This window comes from Limanda limanda, chromosome 21, assembly GCF_963576545.1.
Source record: "Limanda limanda chromosome 21, fLimLim1.1, whole genome shotgun sequence".
Lineage (NCBI taxonomy): Eukaryota > Metazoa > Chordata > Actinopteri > Pleuronectiformes > Pleuronectidae > Limanda > Limanda limanda.
The window spans coordinates 12,325,633-12,346,123 of record NC_083656.1 but is presented as its reverse complement, the minus strand read 5'-3'; the positions used below and the strand labels follow the sequence as shown (position 1 = coordinate 12,346,123).

General features: G+C 42.8%; 3 protein-coding genes across 4 annotated transcripts; 1 reads left to right on the top strand and 2 right to left on the bottom strand.

Moving 5' to 3' along the window:
• Positions 1 to 1,602: 1,602 nt before the first annotated feature.
• LOC133027811 (E3 ubiquitin-protein ligase BRE1B-like) lies at positions 1,603 to 12,305 on the bottom strand. Of its 2 annotated transcripts, none has more exons than XM_061094950.1 (20): positions 12,266 to 12,305; positions 11,636 to 11,784; positions 11,307 to 11,474; positions 10,699 to 11,008; positions 9,496 to 9,696; positions 9,163 to 9,284; positions 8,858 to 9,004; positions 8,461 to 8,535; positions 8,228 to 8,347; positions 7,670 to 7,849; positions 7,408 to 7,543; positions 7,008 to 7,129; positions 6,580 to 6,842; positions 6,196 to 6,313; positions 5,949 to 6,098; positions 3,603 to 3,815; positions 3,398 to 3,523; positions 2,506 to 2,646; positions 2,275 to 2,376; positions 1,603 to 1,898 (listed from the first exon to the last, which is right to left on the bottom strand). In XM_061094950.1, exons 2-20 carry the CDS (start codon positions 11,771 to 11,773, stop codon positions 1,722 to 1,724), a joined length of 3,009 nt encoding a protein of 1,002 aa, XP_060950933.1. In that variant the 5' UTR covers positions 11,774 to 11,784; positions 12,266 to 12,305; the 3' UTR covers positions 1,603 to 1,721. The 2 variants fall into 2 exon arrangements, with proteins under 2 accessions (XP_060950933.1, XP_060950934.1); XM_061094951.1 differs by having other exon boundaries at positions 3,603 to 3,812.
• Positions 12,306 to 12,531: 226 nt separating this feature from the next.
• Positions 12,532 to 16,636, top strand: phkg2 (phosphorylase kinase, gamma 2 (testis)). Its single transcript, XM_061094952.1, has 10 exons — positions 12,532 to 12,722; positions 12,965 to 13,076; positions 13,840 to 14,015; positions 14,121 to 14,175; positions 14,287 to 14,352; positions 14,527 to 14,690; positions 14,816 to 14,906; positions 15,011 to 15,164; positions 15,367 to 15,492; positions 15,640 to 16,636. The coding sequence occupies exons 2-10, from the start codon at positions 12,982 to 12,984 to the stop codon at positions 15,883 to 15,885; spliced, it is 1,173 nt and encodes a 390-aa protein (XP_060950935.1). The 5' UTR covers positions 12,532 to 12,722; positions 12,965 to 12,981; the 3' UTR covers positions 15,886 to 16,636.
• Positions 16,637 to 16,672: 36 nt separating this feature from the next.
• On the bottom strand, positions 16,673 to 18,760 carry cfap119 (cilia and flagella associated protein 119). Its single transcript, XM_061095452.1, has 8 exons — positions 18,743 to 18,760; positions 18,608 to 18,642; positions 18,454 to 18,519; positions 18,214 to 18,377; positions 17,576 to 17,646; positions 17,343 to 17,459; positions 17,203 to 17,263; positions 16,673 to 16,824 (listed from the first exon to the last, which is right to left on the bottom strand). Exons 1-8 carry the CDS (start codon positions 18,758 to 18,760, stop codon positions 16,673 to 16,675), a joined length of 684 nt encoding a protein of 227 aa, XP_060951435.1.
• Between the last annotated feature and the right edge of the window lie 1,731 nt (positions 18,761 to 20,491).

Sequence of the window (20,491 nt, the reverse complement as noted above, 5' to 3'; positions counted from 1 at the left end):
ATCCAGACATTCTCTGGAGTTCATGTATGAAAACAGCTCTCGAAAGTCATTAGACATGCTTTAAAAAAAAACGTTTGCACCACATCAACGCAAAATAGTGCTTTTACCCTTAATGGAGGAATCTGGAAACAATCTACAGACCCCCCTGGCAGCGGGCCACAGACCCCCAGGGGTCCCCGGGCCGCTGCTTTCGGAGCTTGACGTGTGAATAGCGAGTGTCCGTGACGCATGGTGGTGTTATTGATGTCTGGGGCTGGGTGTAGCCCCGCTGCTGCAGCACAAGTATGCAATAAAAAAAAAGAGAGCAGTGGACGCCTGCCTGCAGCCCTATCAGGTTGGCCTCTGTCACACAGCATTGTCTCATACACTAATAAAGACCATCAGTCACTACACAGCACGAGTGGCACACAGAAAAATGATCAGTTGCAACAAAGTGGAAACTACTCATTTATTTTAGACAGGTTATTATGCACATTCATACGAGTAAACAACCAATGCTCATGAATTATTAACAGTAAAACGATTCTTATCTTTGCCAACATAAGCCAGATCCTGCAGCGACTCTTCCATAACCGTTACCAAATGCCCCCTTGCTTTTTCTCCGCAGCCTGGAACTTTTTTTTATGTGCGCTACACGGTGTGAACCGCCTTTCCCACAAGCGCTAACGTCAAACAGACGCGAAACCAACCTCCCAGTAAATAGATCACATCATCAGAGCGGAGGGGAAGGGGCTTGCGTTTGCTCAATTAGGTAAGAAGCATGTTGTTAAGCAGATGTTTTTGTACTCTGCTGTCGTAGCGAAGCTTTCAGCGGAGCAGCCTGCGAGGACCTGGAGCAGCACAGCCCACTAAGGACACCCATATGAGCTGACTTTCCACTGGAGTGATTTCATCAGTAATGAGGCACTATAAGCTGCAGATGTTGTGTCAAAACTCTCCAGCAGGAACCATGGCAACGAGATGAACACACACAGAGGACCTTGCCCAAGGTGATCCAAACACTCCTGTATGTGCTGTCTGGATGCCAAACTAGCTGATGTCTCTCGGGCATTGTTAATACTATAGCCTAGCTGAGGAAGTAAGACAAATCTGCCGGTTGCACGTCATACATCAGAAACATATTTAGGTTCACACACGCAACCCTGGAGTCAGTGGAGGATGGCTTCTTTTGAATGTTGAAGTTTGTTTTTCTGCTCCACTGCTTTTACAGGAGTTCCAAAAGCAGCAGGATAAAAAACCCCGTTCACGGAAACACGTCAGGAAGATCGACCCTGTGGCACTGCAAGTTCACGTTCTCTCTATACATACAAAAAAAAAATGAAATGGTTAAAAAGTCGGCTCAGTCCGTTAGAGGAGAGGATGTTTAACTTGGCGAGAACGGCAAAGACGGGAAAAACAGCTCGACATGTAAGAACATCACGGTTTGCACAAACAACTGTGTTTATTAGCTAGAGCACAATTCTCAGTAAGATGTGTCACTGTTTGGTCACCACATGAATCAGCGACTGGTAATGACGCAGTAAAAGTCTTTCCAAAGAGAGATTAAAACAGGGAAACAAACTCATCTCAATCACCCCCCCACCCCCACCCACCCACCCCCTCCTAAAAAAACGTCTCCCATCTTTGAATAAATCGTCAGTTCTTGTGTCTCTATTCTCTTCTCTCCTTTGGTTGTTTTTTTTCTTTCTCTCTCTGCTGTTCCTCTCCGTCTCCACGTGATATTAGGTAATGTAGATGCGGTGAAAGTCGTTGGCTCCGAAGGCACAGTTGCACTTGGGGCACTTCCTCTGCCGGGTGTCGTAACGCATCTTCAGACATTCGTAGCAGAAGACGTGGAAACACTTGGTGAGCACCGTCTCCTTGTCTCGGGTGTTGCAGCAGGGGCAGCGCAGCTTGGCCTGGAGACACATAAACACCTAGTTTATGGGCCAAATACGGACTTGTCGGCAGCGTTATTACCTCCACTTGTTCTGTGGTAATGCGGCTAATACTTGAGGGTGTAACAAGTCTTTGTATCCCCAAATGCACAGAGTGGCCGTAACATTTACAGTGGTTTGAGCTCACTTTCTGGCTCATACTCACAAATGAGAAACTGCCACTGCCAGCCAATCGAACAAATCACAAAGCTTTAGTATTTGCAGTATTACCACATTACATTTGCGCCAGGCTGTATTTCTGTCTGCGTCGGATTGTGCCAGGGAGGTGTTGGTGTTTTTTGTAACTCCCTTGTCACCAACTAGAGGTTTATTTAAAACAAATGTCTCTCCTTCTCACCTTGTACTGGTTGATCTCCTCCTGCAGGATCTCATCAGCGTCAGAGTAAACCTCCACCTTCTTCTGCTTCTCCAGCTTCCGCCTCAGCCGGGACAGATCCTCCTGGAGGACACGGACGGGGGAAGAGTCATGAGAGCTGCAGCCTTTTGTGTTCCTCCCATCGGAACTCCACAAGTAACTTGGACATAATGTAGGGAGTGATATCCCCTCCATTCCCGAACTACAACATACCTGTGCTCGCTTCAGGTTGCTGCTCTCCCTCTCCCGGGCCGTGCGGTTCTCTGCCACAGAGACATGGATCTCCTTCAGCTTGGCCTGCGTGTGTTCCAGCTGCACCTTCAGGTCTTCTGCCAGTTGGGCAGCCTCCACCGCCTGCAGCAGGGAAGGAACCGGACACACTCAATAATAATACCAAAAAAGAAATCTAATCTAATGGTGAAATTCCTGAGCTGCAATGTGCTGGGGCTTCAGCAAGCTCGGTGAACAACTTGATATTCTGAATCTGTTCCCTGTGCTTCATTCGTAGATATTCTGCTGTGTGCTAACTTCAACATCAACACTGCTGATTTTGTAATTTTCATATTTACTACACATTGTGTTCATTTTCCGGCTCTGACAACCATTTTCCACAGCACACGATGCGTTTGTAGAGCTCCATCACCGCTGGCTTCAGTTCAAGTGAACAGCTGCTTTTGGGTCTTTTCGGTCATGTTTTCAATTTAGTGCGGAGGTTGTTTCTACTTTTAAAAATAAGATTAAATGTGGGAAAAATAATAATTCAAGAGCCTGGCCAATGTTGGCGATGACCAGAAACACGTCACGGGAGTAGGCACTTATACCACATGGCAGTGTGGGAATGAGGACAGACACTGGGTTTAATTGCTAACAGTTTAGCTCGTTACTACGTTTTGTGCTAGAAACCCCAGGCAACCACGGATGTCAGAACTCTTAACAAGCACCTAAATACAAGAGAATCAAATGAAACGAGTATAGTTTTACGAACGTGCAATCACCAAGATCCTCCTACAGTGTTTTAATGTTTACATTTAGGACCACAGACATCTGGCAGCAATCTAATCAGAGTAAGAGCCAAAAGCATGATGAGCGGCATCTCTCTCCTCACCTTCCTCTTGTTGAGCTCGAGTCCTTGCGTCCGGACAGCCAGCTCTTTTTCCAGAGCGGCCAGCGTGCACTGGAGGACGCCCTCTTTCTCTTCTAGCTTCTGCACAACCAGCAGCTGAGCGTCCACCTGACAAGAGGCAGCAGCAAGTTAATATTTCAGTTCCTCGACACTGTGGGAGAGCCTCCAATCTGCAGTTGCACTTCACCTGGGTTTTGAATCTGAGGACTTGGTCCGCCAGCTCCTCTTTCTCCTCTTTCAGCAGCTTGTAGATCTGGTTCGATTTGATTCGCTCGCTCATCAGCTTGAAATTGGCATCGTCCTTCTCCCTTAGCTGCTGCAGCAGTCGGCTGTTCTGCTCCTGCATGTCCTCAAAGGCCTGGCCCGTGACGTCCATCTCACTCAGCAGGGCTTCCTCCTCCTCGAGAGACGCACAGGTATCAGTGAACAGATGAGGCCGTATCTGGCTCTGAACAAATGGGGCCTGGTTTCTCCACCAATGGTAGACGTTCATATCAAGTACAGTGCGAGTCTCCAAATGAGCTAAACATTTTCTCACATAATGTTCTGTAATCACGACTAAAAACAACTAAAACAAACCATGTATATGAAACCAAAAAATGCACTCAATTAACTTCATGTTTATAGATTTTAAAAAGAACTGCTAACATCTACAATTCTTACCTGATTCCACATAAAAAATAAAAAAAACGTATAATTGGCAAAAACAAAGAATATGATCAAATCAAAAACTGTGTTAAATCTAAGCTGCATTTTTGATACAAGATGAGTAGCAGATGTGCAGAGTTGTTAAATTTGAATGCGACACCGTCATATAACCTGACATATTTAAATGTTTTACACCTTCACTGGACTGTTTCACTGCACACTAACAAGCCAACCGGGGCCCATAAACTTAAAGTCACATGATCTCACAGGTTGGTTGTTTATTGGGTAGTTTGGGAAAATTGGTCATCCTGCAAAGGTGAATTCAGGAAGCTGGGATTAGATAAAACCCAATCCCTGATCAGGAGGCAAAAGTAAAAAGCTGAATTAATCATGATCAGTTCAGACTGTGTCTCTCGTTCCATCAACTCTTTTCTGTGAGACCTGCCAAGCATGAGCAGCTTCAGGCTGTCAGGTCTCAACAGCTGTCTACTTTCTGCTCGTAAAATGGCGTGGAACTACAGTTAAACGAGTTATAAATAAAATCTGACTCCTACTACATTATTATGTAATTGCCTACCTTTCGAGTGTATTACATTTATGTGCTAATGAACAGTCATTTTCTTTGCAGAAGAGTTCACACACGGAGGAAACTAAACCAAACGAGTAAATGATAAAGACTGGGTGACATGGGTGAAGATAAATGGATTCATATTAAGTAATAGAACTCGTAAGACAGGTCATTTTCAAGGTGGCACCAGGGGAAACAGCTGGATGATCATTATCAAGACAAGAGTATTACATTATCCAGCATGGGAGTGTCCACCATCTACATAAACAAGGTTTAGACATCTCAATGACACTACTTGACCAACATTTGACCCTGGTCAGATAATGGTTTTATGTTTCGTATCTCAGAGTCTCAGGAGTCTGTCCCTGAGTTTTGTGATTTACTAATGAAATTCCCTCTGAGAGCATCAAGACACAGCCAAGCAAGTGAGCTCGGACCTGACAGGATTTTAACACAGTCCTAGTTAGAATGTGTCAGAGTAGCTCATACAACATTTTTATAGTTATCGAGTAACACATTTCCCCCCTTAAATGTCAACATGATCAATTCATAGCAACTCCCTCCTTCTGTCTTGTAGTAAATCAGTGTATCAGTGTAGATTCACTCGACAGACATTTTTCATAGCGACTATAATCTCACTAGCTAAAGGAAGGAACAACAATACTGAGATGATCTTTAAAGCTGTATATGTAATATCTTAGACTGTTTACCATAAAGCCAGCAATAATCACTTAAAGTTTTTTCTGTGCCAGAAGTTGAACACATAACAGCACAACCATGTTGATGAAAAATGAAACTTGGAAGGAAAGCAGACATTCTTATGAAAATTAGTCTAGCATATGGTGTGTAGGGGCCGTGTGTTATAGTCTATACAATACCATCTTCTTTTAAAATCAGGTTACTATGCTTGAATAGATAGATGGTTCTTTAATTGAATTCTCTGCCTTCATTATGCCATACAAAACAAGGTTTCAAAAGATTTGCATTAACACATTACTAAGAGCAAAAACAGACATTGACAAGAGATTAGCATGAAGTTAACCAGCTGTGAAGATTTAAATGACAGGCCCACAGCTTCAGATTCGGTTCTTCTTTAGTCTTCTAAGGTCAGGAAACCCCTTTCTTAGGCAAATGCTTGACTCACTACACTACACTCATTCTCTGCACAGATGGATTGTGCAAGTCAAATCTTGAGCAGATTTCTAAAGAGGTCTGATTAGTAATGACTAATTTCTCACTAGTTTTTGTTTAGAAAGAGGTTTAAATGTGATCAGTTCAGCCTCTCAGCTCGTTTGAGAGAACAGAACAAATAGCTACCTGCTTAGTTGCGGCAAGTTTCTTCTGCAGATGCTCAATGGTCTCTTCTGCTACCCGGATCTTCCTGAGGGCATCTTCATCGGCCAGCTTCTTGCTTTCCTTCCTTTCCCTCTCCTCCAGCTCTCGTACCCTCATCCTCAGCTCATCCACCTGGATGGTTCAGGAGAGGGAAGGGTAAAGTGTTTTGTGGTTACCGGCTAACAAAGAGAAAATAGAACAGAGACACAGAAGATGCCAAAGAACAAACCTCAGCTTTAGATTTGCGTTCAGCTGCCATGAGCTGCACTTTGTCCCTCTGCTCCTTGGGAGCTGACTTGTACATATCCAACAAGAGCTTCATCTCTTTCTGGGACTCTTGGGCTTTTCTGATGAGTTAGAAAAAGAAAAAGGTAATACATTAACATAAGCAATCACATCAATGGGATTCATTTAGTGTTTCTGAGCCCAGGATCCCATTCAACACCTGCTAACTATAGTGCTTATAAGCACTAAGTGCTTATTTTGTATTTTTAACGATTAATATAATCATTTTTCCTCAAATATTTAATCATGCAAAACTTTTGTATACCAAAGTGTGACTAAGACGATTACTGGAAACACAAATGGGTTGTTAAATAGAAGGGGGATGTACTTGAGTTCTATTCTGAGCATCTTCAGTGTGTCTGAGTCTTTTCTCTTCAGCTCGTCGCTGCGCTGTCTCTCTCTCTCACGCTCCCGCTCTCGTTCTCGCTCAGCCTCCCTCTCCCTCTCCCTGGCCCGCTGTCGCTCGAGCTCCTTCCTCCTCTCCTCCTCCTCCTCCTCATGGTCCTCATCGTCCTCTTTCTTCACGTCGACGCCGTCACTCGTTGTCTCCTCGAGAATCAGAACCGCCGTGTCGCCGCTCTGACAACGCAACTGTCGACGAAGCACAATTGCCATTATTCACTTGACAATGATGAAGAATTACAATAGTTGGAGGAAACGTATCACTACCAAGGTTTCGATTTAGCTTTTTACATCCCGCTGATTCACATCGAAACACTGAAACTGTTTGACCAGACTGTGAATCACATTATCTACCTTATTGATCTCCATCTGTGTTTCCCGCAACTTCCTCTTATAACGCTGCACGTCCCCTTTCAACTGGAGGTTGTGGTTCTGAAGGCTGCTGATTAAGTGTCGCATCTCCCTGTTGATTGGACCTGAGAGCAGCAAAGGATCAAAAGTGCACAGACACACACAGACACACACACAGTCAACATGAGGTCTGGTTATGAGTCATTCAATATTATACAGAGCTGTAAATGATGCAATGATGCACATGATAGACTTCATGATAAATATAAAAGTATGCACTGTTCCCACAATACTAACAGATGGTACATTTAACACATACTAACAAAAGTCTTCCTCTTCTCCCTTTAAATAAAAAATAAGAGTTTGATTGATTAAGTAACTGAGTCTTGAAGTTCAAAAGTACCTGCTTGCTCGTTGGCTGCCAGGTTCTGCTCGAACTCAATGCGCAGCATCTCATACTCTTTGCGCACCTGGGCCAAGGTATCCTCCAGCTGGATCACCTCAGTCCGCAGCTTCTTTTGAAGGGACAGCTCATCACTCTGAACAGTTGAAAACAACAAGACATTGCAGATCATGTTGCCTAGTAACACCATTAATACACACGTAAAAGTTGAAAATCTATACTAGGAAATGTAAAGTCAGCAGTTATCTATTTTCTGTGTTACCTCCATGTGCTCGATCTGTCGGAGGTGGGCGTTCTTCGCGGTGAGCAGGAGCGCCCGGGCTTCATCCAGCTGGGTTTTCACCCCGAGCGACTCATTGTACAGCACGGAGAACTGAGACTGCAGACATTTATACTCTATAGTCTCCTTCACAACCTCTTCTGGAATGTTGCGCAAATCAATCTGCAAAAACAGTAAGTGGATTAAGATGATGATTAAGGTTGAACAATGGAAACACGCTACACTAACACACTATGACATTCAAAGCAAAAGGAAATCTTCCCCAAAAATAATCTTTTTAACACACAATCATATTTCATCCCAATTATGTATCTATTTGCACCAAAGTTGAAAAACACAAAGTTGTATTAAAAACACTGTTTCCGAATTGGTCTTGTGCCTCAGTGTCTTGAGTCCACAGCTCTGCTTTTATCATATAAATCACAATATAAAATTGTGAGGTTTCTCACTTCTGAAGAATACTTGTATCAGGTAAATGTGGTTCTTTAGTGACTGGTGTGGTTCAGCTGTTTTTTCCTACAATCTACACACTTTCTTTACCTTGAGCTTCTCGCTCTCTCTTACAGCCTCCTGGAGCTCCGCCTGCAGTTTCTCCAACTCTGCCATGCGGCTGTTTGCTAACTCCTGGTTGTGCTCCAACTCTGCATTGAGACTCTCAAACTAAGATGAGAAACAAGGACAATGTGTTATCGGAGAAATTTGCATGGCACAAAAACCATACTTTGCGTTTGAGATATGAACTTAATGATGTGCAAAAAAACATGAATGCTCACCTTCTGAATATTCAGTGTAATCTGACCTCCAGGAAGCCCGCCTGAGCTACCAGTGCTGCTGTATCCAGACTTCAGCTGCAGACAAACAGCAGAACACATCAGGAAAAATTTAAAAGAAAGCAGGACGGAAGAACAAAAACACACAGCACAACTACACAAATCCTACGAAAATATTCTGGACTTATTTTCATGTTCAGATAAAAAATGCAAACAGTACAATTGCATCAATGCATGCATCCAAAACAGGATGTGCATCCGTAAGAGCTGCCGGCTTGGACCGCTTTGATGGTTAGGACTTTATCAGTGTCAGCTCATAAATGCGAGAGAGAGAACCGACAAAAGAAGGTCACAGACACAAAGATTCACACTTAGCAGACAAGAGATCCCATAACTGCACCTGTTCCATGGCCTCTGCCAGGTGTTTGTTGAGCTTTTGTTCCCTGTTGCGGAGTTTCTCAATGTCCCACTGCAGGTCCTCCACTGTCGTCTCCATCTCAGACACCTTGGTCTCGGAGCTGGTCACCTTGTCCACCAACTCATTGTACTGCAAGACACAAAGGCATAGCAGAAAGTCAGGGGCCATGTACATACAACCTTAAAATGAATCTACAGTCTCTATCCTTTCTCCGAGTCACACACTCACACCCACAGATTTGGCATTCACCACACACAGTGACACAAACAATGCTGAGGACATCGTACCTCCATAGACATCTTGTGGTGACGACCCTGCAGGAGAGTGGCCAGGTCTCTCAGTCGACTGTTCTCATCCAGCAGAGTGTGGCTAGCATTGATGATGTCAGACTGGCTACTGTCCTCACATGCTGCAAAAAAAGATAAAGTTAGCAATTTCCATTTAGAACTGAGCGAATGGGTGTTAAGAAAACCTTGTACACATTAGCGTACAACAACTACATTATGACATATTTAAGTCAAATAGCAGCAAGTAATTAGTTATTCCTCATGCAGGATGGAAAATGTCTGACACTGGCTTAATATAAATGAAAAAATCTATTCAGAGAATGCAACAGTTACCTGAAGCTTGGACTTGCTTGCACATACTGTCAATTCGACTGTGCAGCCTGTCGAAGACACAGACCAGGCAGGCAATCGCTTCCTTGCTGAACTGCATGCGGTCCTGGAGGTGCAGGGTGAGCTCTTCCTCGCTGCTGTGCTCCAGCGTGGTCAGGAAACCCTTGGCATTATCACCTAGTGGAGGAGGAGGTGGTGAGGCATCTGAAAATAAAGGGAGGTTTGGTTAAAATCAGTACAGCAGTTAATATCAATGTCACTAAACCTTAATTTGTATCCAGGAAAAAGGAAAGAGTTGTGCCTGCATAATGAAAACCTGGAAACTTCATTGGAAACCTCAATGGATGGATCAGACAAATACAGCTACGGTGAGGTTAGCCTTGCTTTATAATAGCCGGAAATTTGACAGGCTGTTTGCCAGAAGATTGAGCCAAGACATACAAGGAAGCCATAACAGTTGATTTCTTTAAAGATACACCTGGAAAATACATGAGGATACATCTGGATGCTTTTTAGGGATTATAGCTCTGCTTTAAAAAACGCCCCTCCCATCCAAATTATCAGTGAAGCTCTACTCCAGAGGACACACCAGGCTTTCCAATTGGGCCTTGCACTTTGTGACTAGCAACCCAAGGGCGTTCGGGATGGACAACCTTCAACTTAAGCACCAGTGAGAGAGTCTCCACCATAAAAACTTAATTACACCGAACCCTACAGTAAACACAATCAAAGGCCTCATCTGTACCAGTATATCCCCTTAACAGACATTTACAGGAAAAAACAGTCTGAGGGCTGAGCATTTTTAAGGATGTCACACACCCCAGACACCCCCCTCCCCCCCAGGAAGACGATTCAGGTGTTTCTGCAGAGGCTGGATATTTCCATCACATATTTTCATCGCATTTCCAACAAAAATAAAATTGTGCACAAGCAGGATTACATATATAACAAAACTCAATCACGGCCAATCACGGTCTATCAAACTAAAATGTTGATAAATCAAAAAAAACAAAACAATGCGGTCTGTTAATATCAAATATTACATGACGACCTGCTAAGAAAAATGCTGGATCAATGACATCCTCTGTGTATACATGGACAGAACTTAATAATGTAAAATATGTATAAAATAGATAGATCACAGATTATGTGGACAAATTATAGAAGTTCATCAAAGCACTCAGCAATTTAGACTTTCTATCTTACCTTTTGTTGAGTTCTTTGACGGCTCTGTTGTTGTCATCAACTCGTCTGACCCCCCAGGTGGAAGAGGAGGCTGCTTCTCCTGCTGACGCTCTTCTGGACCCTCTTCCTGCTGTTTGTCTGCCTGCTCGCCCTCATTCTGGACTTCTGGAAGGGGAGGTGGAGGAACTGCTGAGGTTGGTGAAGCCAGATTGATGCCATCTTCCTCCATTGGTGTGGGATCAGGGAGAGGGGCAGAGGGCGGGGCCGGGGTAGACGCCACTGGAGCATCCGGCTTGATACGTTTGCGTAGAACATGCACATTCTCTTCCAACTGCAAATTATAAACACAAGGGTTGAAAGATTGCTGTATTCTCTTGAGAAATCCTTATTATGAGCATATTCTAAAAAATTAGTCCTGCATTTAGAAGGTCTTTTAATTGTCATTGCACTGACAGTGGCACTTCCACAAACTGACTTTGCACAGAGCAAAATCCTTCTAATGGGCTAATTTGACAATGGTAGTAATGGGTAATGGAACATGTTTACTCGTGCTGCACAATACTAGTATACAACTCATCAGAGAGGGATTAATAGTGTTATAACAGTGTAATCTTGAGTGCAGACAGCACCTGTGACCAGTAGCGGTTGACAATCAGCAGGGTGGTGTCATCGGTGGCTTGTCTCTTCTCCAGCTTCTCAATTTTCTCTCGTAGCTCGTCCTCCATGGTCTGTCTCTGCTCCAGTCGCTCACAGAGTTTTTTATTCTTGAACTGGATCACCTTCATGTCCATTTCCTCCTGCAAGAAACAAATACAGACAACAAGAATAAACGTCAGAGATGCTGAACATTGCTTACCATAAAATTAAACCAGGGGCAAGTATGCAAAGCATCTTGGTGGAAGCAGAAGTACACGGAAGACAGTGTGACCTGAGGGAGTAAACATTGAATATGACTGACCGTGGAAGAGACCCCAGCTATTCGAATGGGCTCGATGAGTGTGGTGGTGGTCTTCTCCTCCTTCTTGCTTTTCTTCTCAGGTGGGCAAGGGGGGCTGTCCCCCCCTGAGGGACGTTTTCCTCCCCCAACACCTGACATAGTTCCTTCCCCTGCAAGAGATCAAACACGACGTGTGATCGTTGTGCTGGTACAGCGGAGCACTATGGAGAACTCATTCATTAGTTGACAGCTAGCAAAGGGCTACAGTCTCATGCTACAAGGACCACAGATTAACCGGCTGAAAACACTGATCGTCTGGTGTTTATATGAAAACACGTGATGCTAAGGGGGTATGCGGAAGGTCATCGTGTTTATCCCGGACTGAAAAGCAACCAAAACATTTATTTTGGCTTTTCTGCTACGATTTACGGAGCACTAGCAATCTTGCTAACGCCAGCTATGCTAATGCTAAGCGGATGATTATCCGGGATCTTCCTGACTAAGCGTCGCTCTTTGTCCAGCGTATCTGATAAATAGTGGTGGGTATTTTTATTCAGTGACCACCCCCGTGTGTCTAAGATACTCTGTGAGTAAACTCTACATGCACGAGAAAGTACACATCGTTTTCTGACCTAATTCATCGGTACAAACCTGCTCAAGGGACGATGGAGAATGTAGCTGGGGAAGCTACAGGAAGTGATGACAATGAACTTCCGTATTTCTTTTTTACACATCAAGAAATAATATAAATTGATAAAGTGAGAGTCACGATTTGTATAGTGTGATGCTGTGAATTTGGCGGCATGTTAAATAACCTTTTAACGTCGTGAGAAATACAAAACAAACAAATAAATCATCATCCTGCAACCGCCCCTCCGGCCTCAGGGGGGCAGTACTGCAGCATCCTGCACCAACGAGCTGTGTCGAGTGAGCAGAATGTAAACAGGCGCTAGCTAAGTGACACTAGCACCGAAGGCGGCAAACTGTGGTCCGGGCGCCGCTGATTCACAGTCATGGCTTCACGATAGTGGCCCAGAACGGAAATGGCGCTTGTGATCTGATCTCTTATCCGGCATCTTCCTCTTCTGGTCGTTTTAGCTTGCACACGGTGAGTAGCTTCCGGTCGGGTCAGTGAACCCGCTGCTGTTACAAGCTACAGACGCTGCGCTAGCTCCCGGTCACGATGGACCAAGGGAACGTGTGTTGTTTGTGGATGCATGTTTAGTTCATAAAGCAAATCACAACAGTGTCCTGCCAAAGTTCATATCACCCGAAACATGAGGGAGCTCGGTAGTTCCTGCTACACATCAAAGACACGTGACTGACAGTGTGTAGTTGTTGTTGTTTTAGATTCATAAGCTGTCACCATGACTAAAGACATACTGGTTGGAGATGAGTTACCAGACTGGGTGGGAGCGAAGGAGTTTTACCAGAAGTACGACCCCAAAGAAGTGATTGGCAGGTGAGTCCATCAAATCCATCAAACTTCCATGTGTGAAGCAACTCCCATACCAGTGAGTGCAGATTCAAAGTGATGAGCAGAGAACAGACCAAACCACTAAGAAGGTTCCATTAAACGGATTTCAAAAGTGGACAATACACACAATACATACAAGTCAATTAAGTAGGATAAAAAAAACACATCTTGTTAATATCAACAGACAGATGTAATAGAATAACATTTCAAATGATCATGTCCAAAAACCACACTTAATCAACAGCTGAGCTAAAAATAATAACAAATACTGATAAACATTTCAACACTTCCAGCTGCCCTCAGGTCCTCTTGAGTGTTCCTCACCCTAGGTTCTTCTCTTACACTTTGGAGCAGCTAACTTGGTCAGTAACAGTAGACCTGAGAGGCCGTACTGGTTCATACACTTTGTTGCACGAACACAAAGTGCTTTAAAACGAGTAAAATCATCTTACAATCGACATGGAAGCTGACAGGCAACCAGTGTAAGGACTTTAGACCAGGACTGATGTGATCTGGGGTGTGAGTGATGTGGCGGCAGAATTGGCTGCAGCTGTATAATTACATTTCGGAAAGACCAGAAAATAGAGCTCTTCAGTAGACAAGCCTGCTGGGGATCAGTTTTTCTGTGACACTCAGAGAAAGAGAAAACAAGTTGCAGTTTTGTGATGTTTTTGTTTTTAATTAAGAGAATTGGATGAATACAAATCAAACCTGTAACCTATGTGTTCTATGTGGAATGGTGACTCAGGGGTGTGAGCAGCGTGGTGCGCAGGTGTGTGCACAGACACACGACTCAGGAGCTGGCGGTGAAGATCATTGAGATCACGGCGGAGAAGATGACGGCCCAGCAGCTGGAGGAGGTGAAAAGCTCCACCCTGAAAGAGATCCAAGTCCTCGACATGGTGAAGGGACACTCGTCCATCAGTATGTTGGAATTCTGCTCTTTCGGACTGCAGCACACTTAACAGGCTCTTCTCCTGAGTGTTTGATGGTGTTTAAACTATTCTATGTGTCTCTGGTTCCCTTTAGTTACTCTCATCGATTCCTATGAGTCCACAACCTTCATATTTCTGGTGTTTGACCTGTGAGTATGAAATCAAATAGCAAAAGTGTCCTTGTTTCTGATCCTCCTTAAAATATAGATTTTAACTTTCATGAAATCACTCTCAGATAAGATCCTTGTTTTCCTTTTCAGCATGAGGCGAGGAGAGCTGTTTGACTACCTCACAGAAAAAGTTACTCTGAGCGAGAAGGAAACCAGGTGAGCTCCAACATCAACACACTTCGTCAGCTAAGTGAATTTGTCATGGTTTTGACACAGTTCTGTGTTTTATTATGTTGTTTTTGTAGCAATGTAGTGATTTTTACTTTACTGTCTTTCCCACTGAGTATTTTACAGTTTGATGAATGGGGTTTTCTTTTTGCTCGACTGTAGGAGTATGGTGCGAGCTCTGCTGGAAGCGGTGCAGTACCTCCACTCCCTCCACATCGTCCATCGGGACCTGAAACCTGAGAACATTCTCCTGGACGATCAGGGACACATCAAGCTGTCCGACTTTGGTTTCTCAGTGCAGCTACAGCCTGGAGAGAAACTCCGAGGTGATATTGTGTGACTGTAGATCACTGTGAGAACATTTATATCGTCAGTTGAGTGAATCATATAGTTGTTATTTCTTACTGACAGAGGTTGAAAATCCTATTTTGTTGACTTTTCTTCTAATTAGAGCTTTGTGGGACGCCTGGTTATTTGGCCCCTGAAATACTCAAATGTTCCATGGATGAAATGCACCCGGGCTACGGCCAGGAGGTGGATCTGTGAGTCTTTTCTTTGGTCAATGACGCAACATCAATCTCTGTACAATTACGATGCATGACGCTGGGTGTGATCTCATTCCTGCTCACTTGTGTGTGTTGGTAAGCTGGGCCTGTGGCGTCATCCTGTTCACTTTACTGGCCGGCTCACCGCCGTTCTGGCATCGCAAACAGATGCTGATGCTGAGGATGATCATGGAGGGTCGCTACCAGTTCAGCTCCCCAGAATGGGACGACAGGTCGGACACAGTGAAAGATCTGGTAAGCGGATAATGATGGCCGACTGCAGAAGCTTGAATAAATATATCCATTTATTCCAAGCAGTGGCCTTTAATATCTCATTAATTACCTTACGCTACATAAGTCCTAATGTTCAAATGCTGCTGGTATTTCTGTGCTAAAACACGGTATATTATAATATCTGTATTAGTATAATCAGTTTATTTTTGCTTGTGACACTCAGATATCCAGGCTGCTGGTGGTGGACCCAGCTGTCCGTCTCACTGCTGAACAAGCATTAGCTCATCCCTTCTTTAGACTGTACCAGAAGGAGGACGTGCGACACTTCAGCCCCAGAAAGACGTTTCGGGTGAGTCTCAGTGCTCACCTGACTAGTACATTTTGATTATTTTAAACAAAAAGCCTTGAAAGACAAATGTCCGTAAAGCAATATGATGAGAGGCAGAAACAGGCAATGCTCGACTTTCTTATCGGTTTTCTTTTCCTTCCTCCTCAGGTGTTGATAGTCAGCGTGCTGGCTTGCATCAGGATGTACAGCCGCTACCGCAAAGCTCGCCCATTGACCCGGGAGGTGCTGGCCAGAGATCCTTACTCCCTCCGCGGCGTGCGCAAACTCATCGATGGCTGCGCCTTCCGTATCTACGGCCACTGGGTGAAGAAAGGGGAGCAGCAGAACAGAGCCGCCCTCTTTCAGAACACAGCTAAGATCATGCTGCTGGGCCTGGAGGACTTTGAAACTTGAAAAGGTCAACGTGATTCCTAACCAACTTGATTTGTATTCAACCGTTTGCATGTCCTGTGGCGTCTGTTTTTTTTGTGTCTTTTTTACTTACTCTAGTTTACCATGTTTAATTTTATGATGAGAAATTCAGGGACCGGGACATTTGTTTGCCTTAATGCGCACAATGGGTTTGAATTGATTAGCATGCACACCCTAATACTCTTCATCTGCCTTTTGATCTAAGTGTGTGGCTGTCTGAACCTCTTCTTCAGGTCATAGTGTTGGCAATCACTAGATAAAACCCGTCACATATTATAAGCTGTAGGTACAAAATATATGTATATTTAGAGTTTTACCTGACAGGATGCATTTTTAAGCACTGTGTGGCTGAGATGGACTAAAAGCACTGTGGTTAAATATTAAGTAGATGATTATATTAACATATTGAAACTGATTTACAGATATTCCAGTGTTATGTGGACATGTGTGAAACATTCAAGTACAGTATCTGAAGTGTTTTTTTGGTAGAGCCTCATTTACCCATAACGCATGCGGTCATTCCTCAATAGGGAACCCACTTAAACTAACTGTGAAGTTTTTTCCCTCCTTAAACACCATTCCCTACTTATTTCATTTCCCAGTGTGCTTAGTGAAACTTCACCTGCAAATTCCTGCCTGAGAAATGTACATTTATTGTACAAATGCAAAAATATGTTGTACTGTAAAAGAAGATAAAGGGTTTTATTGAGAATAAAACAAATTACAGTCAGAATTATCTCGTTCGGCAGGCTGTTACTTTTATCATGTGTCATTTTTTGGCCTTGTGGTTGGGCTGCGAAGAATCTAACGTTTTGTTCTGATCTGCAAGTTCATTCATTCTCTGGTCAAGTTGTCCTGACACAAGCAGCATCTGATCTCTGACTTCTGTCTCTACATTTGCCTTCAGGTCCGATGTGTGACCTGAGTGTGAGGAAAGGAAGCAGTTATAAAACACAGTTTGAGGTGCATTTAACTGTGAAAAGGTTATTGCTGCACATTTGCACTCAGTCCTGCTATCATTTGTAAACCTACCGAAGAAGCTTTTCTCTTCCGCTGTGAGGGATGTGTCCCGTGTGTCAGTGGAATCCTCTGTCATCAGTGCATCTTCTGCTCCTTCTATCACATTTTTTAAAACAAAAAGAACATATTAAAGAGTTAGTATATCTGGTCACAAGACCTTCGAAAGTCCCGAATATTTTATTCTCTGTTTAAAAAAACTTGCAGCTGAAGTAAAGTATATATGTCATAATGTCAATATTATTTTGAGAACTTTGATTGTACAAAAACTAGCATCCTTACCTCCAGCAGAAGAATCCACATCAGGGATATCAGCGTAAGTCATTGACAAATCCAGTTTAATCTGAGGGGAAAAACAACATGATTCCAACACAAGTTGTTGTAAACAATGTGTGTTGAATAACAAATATTTGGTATCTTGCCTGTCGAGTGAAGATATATTTGTAGAGTTTGAAGTGTTTCATGTAGCTGTTGTAGATGTAGTTCAGGATAAAGTCGGCCTCCTTAGGGCTGAAGAGGTTGATACTAAAGGGGGGTCGCTGGAAGTGTGCAAAGACAGAGATGTGAAGATGGAAAGCAGTAACTTTACAATCATGGAAATCTGTGGCTGTTCAAATGAGTGTAAGATTGTGGAGAAGATTTGTAATTTACTCACCCTGACAGAGTGACAGAGCAGAAGCTCCTTGCAGTAATCGAAACACTGCTCCATGTTGTTGTGTGGCGTTTCTGTAAGAAAGGAGTTTCAAACATAAAAAAGTTCAAAAGAACATTTCCATGAATTACCAGAACAAATATACCTAATATTTATCCAGAGGTTGAAGTCGGAGACCTGAACTCAGCCTCCAGTGTATTAGAAATTCTAAATGTTAATAATTTCTTTCTTATTCCTTGTCTTAAATGGTAAATGTTTTTTTTCTCTCCATCTGATAAGGTATTCTTTACAATCTTTTGCATGACACGAGCCCCAGCACTTCACTTCAAGCCCAAGGACAGGAAGAGATAAGATGAACAGAAGTGCTCACCGCCACCAAAATAGATTGTTTTTGTACTCAAAGTGTTGGCAATGCACGACCTAAAGTTAGACAATGTGTGACCCAACTAACGGGCAGAAATCACTGATGTTCCTTCATCACTTTGCTCATTTTCTCATCTCATGCAGCTGCTCAATAAAATCTATCAAATTAAACACTTTTAATTGATAGACCTGAAAGTGTATTAAATCTCCATATAGACAACAGTTTATTCCACCATCTCCACTACCACAGGGCACTGGTAATTATCTAACTTTATTACCGATGTTAGCCTCATGGATGGACTTGATGATGGACAACAGAGCAGAAGTTTGCTCCTTGTTGAAGATGAACTTTCTGCAAAAGATCACAGTCTGCACGTACAGCTCCAGCATAACTGCTCTCTTGGGTTCAGCGAGGTCAACTCCAAACACACTGCCTACAACTCTGAGAGGGAGAAGAAATGTGTCAAATAACAAATAAAGTCCGAAATAATGTGTTTTTCCTGGCGGGGGAAGTAAACCTTTCGAGATCAGGAACAGACTGCGTGCTGTCGATCTCCTCCATGTCCTGGAAGCTTGCATCCGTCCTGAGGACATCGGGAAGTGGAGTCATTGTTACACAACACGTTGTCATGGCAAACAACCCAAATAAACATCTCCCCTGCAGATACTCACCATAGCATCACTTTGGCTTTGAGAGGCGGTGGGACCTAGAAAATTGAATATCACTCATTTTATATGTGAATCTTTTCAAGGCAATACTTAGAAAATAGTTGAATCCAGCAAACGAAGAATATGGCAAATGTTTACCTTTATTGTCACGTCCATATTTTCTGCAGCGGGATTCCGTGATAAACCTCAAATCGTGGCAGCAGTAGCTCATACTGGCTCTTCCGGTGGCAATAGAAACTGCCACTGACAAGCTGTCTTTGATGCCACAATGTTTGGAGGCAGCTTCCTTTGTTGCCACACTGTTTAAAGGCCGCATCCTTTGTTACCCAACTTTCTGAGATCAAGTACAGCTGGCTGGGATTTTTTTCAATGAGTTATATACTGGTTTATGAAAGTTTATTAGATCAAACCCAAAGACTGTATTCCCAGTATCAGTTACACTGGAACTGATACTGTGCCTGAGTAAACTGTGATAAACCAAAAGAAAGATTTACATTTGTACCCTTGCCTGAAATTCTACATGAGATGGTGAATAAGTCCATGATAGTAATGATGCACAGAGATGCCACTGCTCATGTAGCAATTGATTGACTTCAACTGTACCAAAGTAGATGGAAATACCACAAAGTTACAAAGTTCAAACGGTAAGACCAGGCACACTCTGCATTTACATGTATTCTCTCTAGGCTGAATAAATGTATTCATATTTTCTGGCCGAATTAAATACAGCACATTCAAGCACTGAAAGAAGAACAGAAGAAAACAGATGTGAAGGCAGCAGTGGGATTTCAAGCTCAGTTCAATGACACAAAACATAGGAAAGGATCAACAGAATTTCAGCAGAATTCGTACAAATATGACAAATAAATCAGCCACATAAACGAGCATGTTTCACAATACAATACATATCAATTATTCTTGGTGCACAGAACAGTAACAAGCTGATAAACATTCATAAACTACCAATGAATCCCAGAGCATAAGTCACACACAGCGGGAGTTGCCCTGAAATCGCTGCAGCTGCCTTTACAATTCAGTGGCAGCTTCTGGTGCCACCGAAAGTGCCTCTACGAGCTGCCGCTGCCACGATTAGAGTTTGTTGTCTCTCTAAAAACGCAGTAAAAAAAGAGTAGTTCTCTCATAAATAAACACACATGTCGAAATATAGTTTTATACTTAAAAAAGATAAAGCGACCAACTGTCTACAGCGTAAAATTGTTTAAAGTATGTACACACTCTCATCGAGCAAATAAATGTCAGTTAAGCCGAGCCATTTCCGGTTTGACCTGTATCCTAGCAACGCTAGCCATGGACTGTGTTATTTTGTTTCCTTCTAAATCTTTATTTTTCACGAGAGCAGATAGTTAACAACATAAATAATGTACAAAAGCGAGTTCAAAACTGAAAATAAAAATAATTTTTAAAATACACAAAAAGAAAATAAAGATACATGTTGATGCAAGAGGATAAATACAAGTAAAAAATACAGTCTACAGTATTCATGTAAAAATATGCAATTTATTACAAGCTGTTTACTTTTTGCTTTATTTCATATCGAATCAAATCAACCCAACCCAAATCAACTCAATGATACAAACGGTTTCCTGATTTACATGAATGAACAGGTATAAATATGCAATTCTTCCAGATCATATAATAACATACATTAGTAAATAATCATTAATCATATAAACGGTGTCTTTCTGTGGACAATCTTCAAGGAAACCTCAGAAAAACATTTAACCCATTGAAAGACTAAACCTTTATTGATATTTTCAGGAATAAAAGTACAAACAAGTAAAAACATGGCTACTAAAGCAACAAGACGTCACACAGTTGTCAATAATCAGTAGTATCAGTTGTATGTAAGGTAAAGAAAGCATTAAA

Coding starts and splice junctions, on each gene's coding strand:
- cfap119 (XM_061095452.1), bottom strand. Junction 18,520..18,607: donor AAAGCCAAAGTGATGCTATG/GTGAGTATCTGC, acceptor CGATGTCCTCAG/GACGGATGCAAGCTTCCAGG. Junction 16,825..17,202: donor TGTGGATTCTTCTGCTGGAG/GTAAGGATGCTA, acceptor CCTCACACTCAG/GTCACACATCGGACCTGAAG.
- LOC133027811 (XM_061094950.1), bottom strand. CDS start 11,773: ATGTCAGGTGTTGGGGGAGGAAAACGTCCCTCAGGGGGGGACAGCCCC. Junction 6,843..7,007: donor CACAGATGGAGATCAATAAG/GTAGATAATGTG, acceptor CTTCGTCGACAG/TTGCGTTGTCAGAGCGGCGA. Junction 2,377..2,505: donor GCAACCTGAAGCGAGCACAG/GTATGTTGTAGT, acceptor CGTGTCCTCCAG/GAGGATCTGTCCCGGCTGAG.
- phkg2 (XM_061094952.1), top strand. CDS start 12,982: ATGACTAAAGACATACTGGTTGGAGATGAGTTACCAGACTGGGTGGGA. Junction 14,016..14,120: donor GAAGGGACACTCGTCCATCA/GTATGTTGGAAT, acceptor GGTTCCCTTTAG/TTACTCTCATCGATTCCTAT. Junction 15,493..15,639: donor GCCCCAGAAAGACGTTTCGG/GTGAGTCTCAGT, acceptor CTTCCTCCTCAG/GTGTTGATAGTCAGCGTGCT.